Source organism: Pelobates fuscus, chromosome 13, assembly GCF_036172605.1.
Source record: "Pelobates fuscus isolate aPelFus1 chromosome 13, aPelFus1.pri, whole genome shotgun sequence".
NCBI lineage: Eukaryota > Metazoa > Chordata > Amphibia > Anura > Pelobatidae > Pelobates > Pelobates fuscus.
Window position 1 is genome coordinate 43,395,080 of NC_086329.1, and position 12,701 is coordinate 43,407,780.

Sequence of the window (12,701 nt, forward strand, 5' to 3'; positions counted from 1 at the left end):
AGGGTGAGAGAGATAGAAAGAGAGCGAGAGGGTGAGAGAGATAGAAAGAGAGTGAGAGAGATAGAAAGAGAGCGAGAGATAGAAAGAGAGCGAGAGGGTGAGAGAGATAGAAAGAGAGCGAGAGGGTGAGAGAAATAGAAAGAGAGGGTGAGAGAGATAGAAAGAGAGAGAGGGTGAGAGAATAGAAAGAGAGAGAGAGGGTGAGAGAGATAGAAAGAGAGAGAGGGTGAGAGAGATAGAAAGAGAGAGAGAGGGTGAGAGAATAGAAAGAGAGAGAGGGTGAGAGAATAGAAAGAGAGAGAGGGTGAGAGAATAGAAAGAGAGAGAGAGGGTGAGAGAATAGAAAGAGAGAGAGAGGGTGAGAGAATAGAAAGAGAGAGGGCGAGAGAATAGAAAGAGAGAGAGAGGGTGAGAGAGATAGAAAGAGAGAGAGGGTGAGAGAGATAGAAAGAGAGAGAGGGTGAGAGAGATAGAAAGAGAGAGAGAGGGTGAGAGAGATAGAAAGAATAGAGTAGAGAATAAAGTGACATAAGGAAAGAAAGTTATATATACACAGACAGTAAGATAATTAAGAGACATAGGTTAACCTAGAGACATACAGTATTGTTGATGTATCCATATTTGACCAATGTGGTTGTAATATTTATTACATATCGGCTATAATTCTTACACTTTTACAGTTAACAGCAAAAATCATGGAATCTCATTTTTTCTTTAAACAGAAAAGAAAGGATGAGGGAAAAAAACCAAAAAAAAAAACCCTTCCAAAATGAACTGTAATGCCTTGCAGAGCTGAATAACACAAAGCCACACATAATGAGTTCAGAATGAAAATACATCCAATTTCCGCAGAGTCTTTCAGAACCAATGCGCAGCATAATGCGTTTTTAAGAATGTACCAGTTATATACAGCATCTATTGCTGGTCACAGTCCAAAAAGGTTGTAAAGACCCCAAACTGTGAAGAAACACAATTTCTGCAAAGTCAGTGGCGAAAAAATGAGAACAACAAATTCTCTAATTACCAGCGTTCAGCCTGGAGAGTCCTTCCCGGAGTATAACGCGTAAAACTATAAAACGTTTCCTGCTCAGATACGCTCATACCCTAGGGGGTCGGTTTGAGTCTACTAAACCATTGTTGCTACAATAATGCACTCTCCTTAAGCAAACATAGTGTGTGTGACTGGTTATCATTGCTATAGGTATCACACCTCTTTTTGTATCACCCCTCTATTAGTAGGAACCCCTCCTCCATAACACAACTTGTTTCAATTTATCTCTGTAGACAGACGTGTTATATACTGTATTTTACTAGCATTTTGTCTGTTCTTACACTTATGGATAAAGGAATGGTCTTGGCCATTGCGGTGTACACATTCTAGTTTTCTGCTCCTGCCAGATGCAATCTGAAACCTACACACATGTACAAACAGATGTATACACACATCTGGGAGCCAGTATATAAATGGCATGTTCCCTGCTCGTTTCGCGATGCTCAGACAGCATTATGGCTCGATCAACATCAAAGGAACTTTGGTCTACATAATGTTCACTGACCAAGGGATGGAGTCTGCAAGGAGTCAGAGTCAGGAAAAAAAGCCAGAGTTCCAATAAAAATGGTAGAAACTGCATTGATTCCTGCTTGGACAAAGGACTGTTCCCCCGTGTTTTCAGGGATCATCCATAACATCCGACAGAGGTTGCTGATGCTAGGGACGACTCCCGGTCTGCAGAATCCATGATGGATCTCTAAACCCAGGGATGGGTGGGGAAGCCCTGTTCCCGCATAGCAGGGGTGCTGAAGCCAAGGATAGGGTTACTAAACGAGTTGGTATCAGTAGGTGTAGATGTTTTGAACAGCAGGACACGATTACAAATTTCAGTGGCATCCATGCCAGGGATTGTGGTGGCAGAGGATTTAGCATACAGTGAGGAAGTTGGAGCTCACCTAGTGATGTTTCAAATGGAGCTGTATATACAGCCAAAGGACGTGAATCCATTCTAAATGCCACATGCCCATGATTATCATTTGTTCTAAATCCTCCCAGCTGTAGAGGAACTTACAGGTTTAGACATGGTCACACATACATACATCACTAATCACATACCTTTCCCACTGTAATGCTCGGGAGGCAAGTCATATGGCACAGGAAATGCACCTTCACAGCTTTCATTTCTAGAATAAATATTCGTTTTCACACTGAATTTGTCCAAGCTCTACGGAAAAAGCACCAGAAAATAGTAAGCGGTAGTATTAATACATCAAAAATGGCTTCCTAAATTGGCAAGACAAGAAACAGAGATCACAATACCTCCTGGAGCCTAGGTTCTGGGTAGAGACATGGAGGTGAGAAAATATGCATTTGCCTGGTTTAAAGTGGCACTGCCACGCCAAACGTACCTTTCTCCTATTTTTTCCTCTTCTCTTTCTCTCTCAGAATATGTTCTTCTTTTCTTCCTATCTGATCTAGTTTACTTTAAAATATAAGACAAAGTAGGGACTAGTTTGTCTTTTGTCTTTCTCCTACGCTTGACCTTCTTTGATCAAAGGAGGAGCTTAAGTCAGCTCCATTTCCTATGGTCAAATAAACTTCCCCACAATACTCGCCCTTCTCAGTGTTGCGATGCCTCCTTCCACTATTGCCAGAACGTTCTGTCATATAGACAGGGCTCCAGCGAAATGCCCGAATTTTGTTCATACCGAATGCCCATAGTTTGTCCATTTGTGTTCAAATGAGATTTGGTCATTTTGTTCAGTTCCGAATTTCATTTAAAAAATGAAATTCCAATCCGATTCCTGCAGCCAGAGGTAGGTAACCACCTAATTCCCACAGGTATTAGGGAGCAAAATTGGGTAAGGGCATGTCTACTAAACAGTGAGCAGCCTGGGCATGTGTGGGAATTTCACAGTGCTATCAAGTGGGGGCAGATGACGTGTCCCACAGGCAGGACCTATGGCCAAGGTGCAAGCAAAAATAAATAAAAATAAAAGTTTAAAAAGTAAAATAGGAGACCCGGGAGCATATGGGTGTGACTAGGGGGACATTACAATGTAGTGGAGTCAGGAGGGGGGTTAAAAAAAGTAAACAGGGAGGAGGCCATGACAGTGCCGCTTTAATGCTGGTATAAAGAAGGATAACTTTAACATTTTTAAGTTGACGCATCACTTGGCTAATAATAAGATAAATACTATATTACAGACTGCCTATCTTATTGAAGCACATTTTCTTTGATTATAGGATATCTAACTTGTGGCCAACCTTGCATTAAAGTGTGCCATTCCTGCAACTATGAAACAGCGGTATTATACAAAAAGAGCATATGTCATCACCTATACATTGTTTTAGACAATATAGTATTCCCTAATTTATACATAAAATTGTTTTGGCTTTTTATTTTCATATTTCATTCTCCATAATTATATACACATTTTATTATGAAGGCCCAACTAACTGGTACCCATTTTACTGCCCTTGGAAGAAAAAAAGGCTGAATCAATCCTGCTGGAATCAAACCTGGGGTTTCAATATGTAGATGTACTTTTGGCCACCCATTATCAACAGAATGGTGACCGTGTTATAACTGTATTAACTGAATTCATTAATTCAATGGGAATAATAATACATTGGAGTGCACTAAAAAGGTATAGAAAAGAAAAGAAAATTTGGTGCTAGAAGAGCTTTGATTGGAGATGTTTGAGTAAGAGAATAGCAAACAACTCATCTCCCACATTAAGCAAACTATGTTGGCATTGCATTGAGGGATCGTCTGCCTATTGAGACTGCATTTTTTCCACAAGGGTTTTCAGCAATTCCTATTGAAGAACACAGTTGGCGGTGTATCTCCCTACGCACAATGTAGGTGCACTCACGCTGCTTTGACGCGTATGAATAAGAAACGTCTGACAATCTGGAGTGTTTTTTTCGCTCACAAACATCACAAAGGCAAGTTTGAAAGATGTGGTTAAAAAAAAAAGAAACAGTACAGTCAGAAAGTAATGAAACCAGCAATTTCTCTTGTCAGAAAGCCTTTCGCATGCCTCAGTTTCCCTTCACAATGTGGAGGGGAGGTTTTCCTTTTGAAAGGACTTTAAAATGCACACAATACAAAAGGATACACTAATCACAATGAAATGAATGGGAAGATTCTATATTAATGACAGATCTCATTCCAATGTTCAGCTAATTGAAAAATACATAGCAGTATCAATCAAAGATTGACATATGAGATTGGTTTCTACATCCTGATCTTAAAAAAAAAAAAAAAAACATTCACCACCGGTGTGACCTTTAATAGCCAAAACTACACCTTACTTGATTCACGAATTGACAATTGTAACATCTTGCAGGCTACTTCCTGACCTGAATCCAATCTATCTGTTGCACAAATGTTTCAGACATTGCTTTAGTACCTCCTTAAACTTACAATAAAAGTTTACTATGGTACCTCTCACAATATAGATGCTCACTTTGCTCCCCTCTTCCATTGAATGCTAAAAGCAGTCTACACCCAGGCTTTCATTTGAAGCTTGCACATGTCTTCAAATTTCAGGATATGTCCTAGCAAACGTATTTCTTTAGGATAGGTCTAGGAGGCTATAGGCGGACATTAGTTTCATTTGCCTGTTAATGAGCTCCCTCGGCTATGTAAGCGCCCCTCAATTGTTTGCAGTCACAATTCCCCTTCCTTCACAAATTAAACCATATAAAAGAAAGTATTAACTAATCGCAAAGCCACCATCAGTAATCAACTATTTCTCAACTGTGGGGCTTCCTCAATGAACAGGTTTCACGAAGTTAGCTCCAAAGTGATGTGGATTTATCTGCTGACTACAACAGGTCTAGATAGAATTTATTTTTGCACTAGTGATAGGGATTATAATTAAAAGTAAAATGTAGACTACCTTGGTTTCTCTTACTTGTCAAGAGTAGTTCCTCCCAACGTTCAAGCTTCTCACACTGATGTGGCAAAACTTCCTTCCTGGCATCAGCTTTAACTTATAGCGTTACCCCTTTATGGCACTAAGCAGCATCCTTAACATATGTCATTTTCCATGTACACATGACATCGACAAGACGTGTCGACACCATGGCGCCGAATGTGTCATCCAACACATTAATATTGTTAATTAATTAAAAGTAAATGGGGAGTGGGTCAAGGAGAGGTTAAGTGAAATAGATGTCTTTATGATCTGCACAAACTATTTACCCACATATAAACAGACTAAGATTTGCTATAAAACAGGACCAGTGAGATTTAGAGGAAAACATAATGACAGGAATAAATACGGTGAGTTTCCATAGCAAATCCTGTGGCTAGGAGCAGATGTAGACTCCAGAAAATTACGGCCACTCAAAAATCCCCTTTTCAATCAGCAGACAGAGCTCTATTAACAAAGCAGGAGACCTACTCAGCAGGTCAATGTATTCATACGGCAATAACATGAAACACAAGTTAATGTGGAATTACCTCGTATTAAGATGTAAGGGAAGTGAAAACCTAATCATTTTCTTGATGCGACTGTGTGATTTCTCTGCATTGAGAAACAAACAAGAGCTGCGTATCATAGGAAAACAGTCATCTTTGTGGGCATCGGCTTTCAAAAACTCCTTAAAAAAGACAGCAGCTTCTCGCTTTCTACAATACATTAAAAATCAAAAAATCAAAAGATTTAAAAAATGTGGTTGACTTTGTGTTCAAAGCTCCTCTGATAAATGACAAAAGAAAAACCGAACAAGAATTTGGATTTGTAATAAGTAAGTGCATCATCAGTAGTATCGCTGCTCCTTGGTGATACTACAGGTTTGATTGACAGACGGTTTCATTCAGACTTTAATTTTTTTCAAGGGGCAATACAATATGTTTCATTCAGATAGATAGCAGATAGGTCCCAGGGTGTAAGTGAAAACTAGTGAAAGATAAACATACCCTTTCCTGGTTAAATGTTAACATTACTGATAATACAAAGGACAGGTGGCATGGGAATTATACACAGGAGAAGCCAACGCATTAACACAAGAAAGCCATCAACTATATGTATGTATTTCAAATTCTTGGCTAGCACGATATATGGATGCTGAGATATGCTCTAGAAATTATCACTGTGTAATATTTGCTGCACATGCTAAGGCATTGGTGACCAAAAGCTAATCATCCTCAGATATTGTAGAACTACCGATCCCATTACAATTTCAGGCCTCACAACTGTCCCGATTTAGGTGGGAGAGCCCCAATTTTAGGGACACCAGGCAACTGGTACTGTCAGGCCATAGGTGTGGCGAGGCGGCAAAAACAGAAACAAAAGCGATTTAACTCCTAAATGGCAGAGAATTGAGCAGTGAAACTTAATGGCATGATCTACACACAAAAATTGCGTCATTAAAATAAAGTTGTTTTGGTGACTACAGTGTCCCTTTAAGATACATTCTTGTTGGAAATGCAGAGTTTTGAGCATGTTTAAATATATAAACTTACAAATGCAGAGGGCAGGAACAAAACCCCCAGTTCATAGGACCGGATGAACATTTGGGTCCCGTTTTTCTCGAAAGATCCCCATGCCGCTTTAGAGAGATTAGCACTGAATGGAAAAAAAAAAACCAAAAAGCAAGAGAAGGTTATAGGGCAATAAAAGTGATAGAAGTACATCCTCTCAATAATAGTGCTGCAAAAACATTGGAGTTATGAAGTCCAACAATTAACGGGCTGAGTCATCAATAATTGGTTATCTTAATAAATGTTGCATCAAACCACAGAGCCAAACCTCAATGATGACATCACACGTGACATGGTGCCCATGACCATCTTACTCATGTGTATAAGTTTTGATTTAGTTTAATAAAAAATTTATATCTTCTTATTTGAAAGTTTAGTCCTGATACAATAAATGCTAAAATTATTAGGTTAGAAATCCTCCGAAGTCTTGGAACAAGCATTGAACTCTGCCCCTTTCACAGACAACTCATTTAACTCTGTAGTTCTTCATAGATTAAAGGGACACTCCAGACCACTTCTGCCCATTGGAGTGGTCTGGGTGCCAACTCCCACTACCCTTAACCCTGCAAGTGTAATTATTGCAGTTTTTTTATAAATTGCAATAATTACCTTGCAGGGTTAACTCCACCTCTAGTGGCTGTCTACTAGACAGCCACTAGAGGGAACTTCCTGCTCTATAGCACAGGAAACCTGTGCTAGAGCGTCGCTGGACGTCCTCACGCTTTGAGAGGACCTCCAGCGTCGCTCAAATCCCCATAGGAAAGCATTGAAATTAGTTTTCAATGCTTTCCTATGGGGAGATAAGACGGCAGATAAGAACCATTTGGCCCATCTAGTCTGCCCAAGTCTATAGCCTGTCCCTGTTGGCTGAGCACTGTAAATGCTACCTTTTCAGAGAAAAGGCAGTGTCTACATTGCAGCCTAGGCACATCTCTAGTGACAGTCTCTTTTTTTTTTTTACTACTTTGCACCACATACATTCTCAATTTCAGTCCAAATGACCAAACTTTTTTGTAATATATCAAAAAATGGACTGAAACATTGATTATATGCAAATGCCATCTGCTTACAATAAATCCGCTCTTTTGTTTATTTTGAAGCCCTATGAGTGCTTTCTTTCACGTTTGATTTTTAGGCTCCCACTGTCCCTTTAAGAGCGCACCCGAGACCCGCGGCGCGCTCTTAGAGTCAGGCGGGACACGTGACCGCTTTTCGCGGTCACTGCCCGCCTTCCTGTTCCAGCCGTCGGATGAGCCGCGCGCGGCTCGTGCAGCAGCAGGACCGCGCACGGCTCGAACAGAGGACCCCAGCCGGCCCCTGGAAAGGATAAGTACTGCTACACCCAGCTCTCCCTGTGTCCCTTTAGTTCCCCGCCCCAGCTCTCCCTGTGTCCCATTAGTTCCCCTCCCAACTCTCGCTGTGTCCCTTTTGTTCCCCGCCCCTGCTCTCCCTGTGTCCCATTAGTTCCCACCCCAGCTCTCCCTGTGTCCCATTAGTTCCCACCCCAGCTCTCCCTGTGTCCCATTATCCCCCCCCGCCCCCCCCGGCTCTCCCTGTGTCCCATTAGTTCCCCTCCCAACTCTTGCTGTGTCCCTTTAGTTCCCCGCCCCAGCTCTCCCTGTGTCCCATTAGTTCCCCCCAGCTCTCCTTGTGTCCCATTAGTTCCCCCTCTCCCAGTACCTTGCTGTAGCAGGCAGACCGTGGTGAAAGAGTTCCTGCTCACTGTACCGGGTCTGACAGGAAGCAGTTCTGTGCTCTCTGTGAGCACTTCCTGTCAGACCGTGTAAGGGAACAGAAGCTCCTCTACCGCAGTCTGCCTGCTCGGCCACGCTACATTCTGTGACCGGCAGGAGGGGAGCGCATCCCCTCCAGCCGGTCACCCTGAAATTTCCCAGTATCCCGGTAGGCCAGTCTGGCCCTGTTCTCAATGAATATCAATGAGAATCCTTTGCAAGGCAGGTGCTCTGTGCAATTGCTGCCTCTTGAGTTTAGTTCCACTGTGGTAAACAAACCATGAAGTAATATTAACTGCTGTCTACTTGAAAGCCAAGGGGGTGTTACCATTTTAAAAAAAGAGGACACATTCTTCACACAAGCAAGCTAAAGTGCTTAAAGAATCTGGAGTGTCCCTTTAAAATCAGCAGTACACTAGCCAATGAATCCAGCTTCCGAGAATAGTTTGATTGCATAACATTATGTTTTACATTGGGGGTGTACTTGGACAGGTTACAACTTTACAAAATAACCTGGATATACTTACTTATACAAGTCAGACACCCATATGGGGTAGACAATGGTTTTAAGAAGGTTAACCCTTTCTTTGCATCAGATATAGATTATCAGTTATTCCTCTACTGTTTTTACCCAGCAAAGCCTAAATAATACTATGTGCCAAGGTAACTAATAACAGGCGATAGCAGTACAATGCATGACACAGATATACCCAACTGAGTCTGCCAGGGCATAAAAAGGATCTATTTGGGTTCTAAACCTGCACGTTCCACTATATAACATCATGGAAATTCTAGCCGCTCTGTGGAAAAATAGTCAAGTTGATGCAATTTACATATTGAATATCATGCTCTTCTTAGGAAGCTTTGATCGCTGACTAGAATTAAAGACAATTACATAAGGACCTCAGTTATGTTACCAGGACAATCGCTGAGATCATCTTTAACCCAACGAGTGCCAAAGGGAAACTCAAAGCAACACGAAATTAAAGAAAAAAAAATAGTTTTGCAGTTTCTATGGCTAGTTGGCATTTTCTGCCCGCCAAACTAGGACGCAAATGTAATTGACTGCTTGACCTTTCTTGATACATGACAGTTTTTGTCTTCCTAAAACAATATTTAACTGTTGGTTTGTCTTCTATCATGTGAGATAATAAATGGTATTAATATGCAATTTACAGGATTAAAAACACTCTGCAAACAGCTAAATTAAGGAAAGAAACACAACAGCAAATATATAATTAATATACCGCAAAACTGATCTTATATTTGCGGACTATTATATCCCTACTGCAAGGTGGCAAGTTTGGATACGAAGTACCTATCACAAGCTGGGCACTCTGTTAAATATGTATGCGACTGAGAGGTGCACACTGAAACCTGATCATCTACTCAGTTGATAAAGCAGGACTGGAAGGTTGGCATCTGTTCATATTGTGTCTGCCAATGTACATTGTGTGGTTAGAATCTCCAACTCTGAAAGAGTTCAAATACAAAATATGCATGGACATAGAGCTGTCAGATGATCCATAATTATTCCCCGCTATTCAAGAGCTCAGAACACACAAACATGATAGAGTGGTGTCCTTGGCATATATCATCTCTCATCCTTCTAAGACACAATGCAATATGGGAAATATTTTACTGCCTTCTTGTGATATATACATATACACACACACATATTTGTGTATACATATATTTATATATATATACACATACATAAAGCATATGAATACTTTTCCAAGACACCCTTGTCTGCCTATCTTTCACACTTTAATATTTCACAGTTTATACATATTTTTTTACATTTAATTTTATTTGCAATTATATTGTGTGTTTATATATAGTCTAGTACAACTCGTTTAAGAATATCCTTACTATTTAACCCAGTGCCAGTGAACATATACTGATCAGCCATAACATTAAAACCACTGACAGGTGAAGTGAATAACATTGATTATATCGTTACAATGACACCTGTCAAGGGGTGGGATATATTAGGCAGCAAGTGAACAGTCAGTTCTTGAATGTGTTGGAAGCAGGAAAAATAAACAAGCGAAAAGATCTGAGTGACTTTGAAAAAGACCAAATAAGTGATGGCTAAAGGACTATGTCAGAGCATCTCCAAAACAGCAAGTCTTGTGGTGTGTTCCATTTATACAGTGGTTAGTACCTACCAAAACTTGTGCAGGGAAGGACAACTAATGAACCGGTGTCAAGGACATGGGCACCTAAGGCTCACTGATGCATGTGGGGAGCGAAGGCTAGCCCGTCTGGTCCGATCACACACAAAAGCTACTATAGCTCATATTTCTAAGAAAAACAACCCATCTTGCTGCCCATAATGACCCCTGTCCACCGCCAAAAGAGTCTTCAATGGGGACATGGGCATCAGAACTGGACAACGGAGCAATGGAAGAAGGTTGCCTGGTCTAACAAGTCACTTTTTCTTTTAGCGAAGGTGGATTGCAGGATGTGTACATTGTTTACCTGAGGAAGAGATGGAACAAGGCAGGCCAGTTTAGGCAGTGTTATGTTCTCTGCATATTTCTTCTGGGAAACCTGTCCTTGCATTCATGTGGATGTTACTTTGACACGTACCACCCAACTAGAGATTGTTGCAGATCACGTACACAACATGGCAATAGTATACCCTGATAGCAGTGTCTCTTTCAGCAGGATAATGCACCCTGCAACACTGCAAAAATTGTTCAGGAATGGTTTGAGGAGAATTACAGAGAGTTCAAGGTGTTGCTTTGGCCTCCAAAGTCCTCTCAATCCATCTGAGTATCTGTGGGATATGCTGAAACAACAAATCCCATGCATGGATGTCCCACCTCGCAACTTGCAGGACTTAAAGGATCTGCTACTAATGTGTTGGTGCCAGATAGCACAAGACACGTTCAGAGGTCTTATGGAGTCCATGCCTCTACTCATCAAAGCTGTTTTGGCAGTACGAGAGGGACCCACATGATATTAGGCAGATAGTGTTAATGTTGTGGCTGATCCGTGTATTATAAATATTTATTAATGCTTGGTTAAGTCCAGCATACTGCACTATTATCTGCATCTATTCCTTTAGCTTTGTATGTAGTGACACATTTTAGAGAAAATCACTGGGGAGTAATTACTTTATAAAGAAAGAGAAGGTTGCCTTCTTTAAGAGCACCAGTGGAAAGATTCTAGATCAGGGCTAAAAATATCCACTTGCTCACTAGCCATTGACTGAAAATTCAGCCCTGGCAAGTGGAAATCCACTGCTGGTAAATGTGCCATGGATCACCTAGGCTTGCAGTGGAAATAATGATATAGCAGATAAACTTCATTGTTTTACATTGCAGGGCTAAAATGACAGGGGCACTGCAAAAAAAACACACAAAAAAACACAATTCAATGAGATGAAATGGTCCAGGTGCCTATAGTGTGCCTTGATTATTTTTTGGATAACTTTTTAATACGATTAATTAAAATTGATATAAACAAATATATAAAAATGATCAAAATATTTTCTAAAAATTCAATCATTCTAAAAGTGTATTTAAAAAATCAAATAAAATCAAGGCCTAAATCTCAATGAAAAAAACTGAGGCCAAAAGGTTGTGATTATAGTGTTTTGGGTTTTTTTTCTATCGGTTTTTCTGATTTAATTTTCAAAAATTCAGTTAATTGAATAACATTGCCACCGTCCAAGGCTCTAGCCAGGTGTCCCTGAAAACCTGAAATGATTTTGTGTCAGGACAAGTAGATTATAACGACGGACAAGTAGACTACCGTTTTAGTACTACTCTCACGTTGATTTTTATTTTTATTTTATTTTCATTCCCATGTCACGTATTGGTTAATCCACATAGCAGAATCCACACACTGATCTCTGGCACAGTCACAGCTAATGACTCACATTTTACGAAATAATCAGCAAATCACTGAGGAAATGTAATTACTTTACAAGGTTTGACGTCCCTGCTGTTTGAAGTCAATTTATTGAACACCATTTTGCTGTAAAGCCTCCTGCTATATATATATATATATATATATATATATATATATATATATAAAATGCGCTACTCATCTGATAACAGCTCAGTCTGAACAGTAGGAGGCTCCCATTAATGCTTAGGATTAGCTGTGATGCTGATTGAAAGGGGATAGATACTGCTAATGCAGGAATGTTTTTATTAGTGTACGTTACATATAGGGTGAATAATCAATCTATTACAACCTCATCGCAATTAAGTTGTTTTGGTGCGAGGCGGTCCTGTGTACCCATCTTAACTCAAGGGGTTAACAAACAGTTTAAAAACAATGTCCGTTAGCCGGAGACTGATCCTTCTGCCCTGCACTTCCATTCCATGTCTGAGACTTTAATCAGGAAGCCTTTGATAGGTTTAGAGCGTCCCCATTAAAAAAGTAAATAAAAAAAGCTAGTTCCCTGTCAGAGGCACCCAGCCTAGGAAATTGAGCAGAAGTGCAGGGGCAGAGA

General features: G+C 40.4%; 1 protein-coding gene across 3 annotated transcripts in view; it reads right to left on the reverse strand.

Annotated features, from left to right (window-relative positions):
- The window catches only part of TDP1 (tyrosyl-DNA phosphodiesterase 1), a 119,463-nt gene that overhangs the window by 30,256 nt on the left and 76,506 nt on the right, over nt 1-12,701 (reverse strand). For 2 of the 3 annotated variants that reach the window (XM_063440314.1, XM_063440315.1), the window contains exons 14-15: nt 6,474-6,576; nt 2,108-2,216 (exon numbers count right to left, since the gene is read on the reverse strand). In XM_063440314.1, coding sequence (XP_063296384.1) covers nt 2,108-2,216; nt 6,474-6,576 — 212 coding nt within the window. Of the gene's footprint in view, nt 1-2,107; nt 2,217-6,473; nt 6,577-12,701 lie in introns of those variants that run through there. The other variant, XM_063440316.1, reaches the window with a different exon arrangement.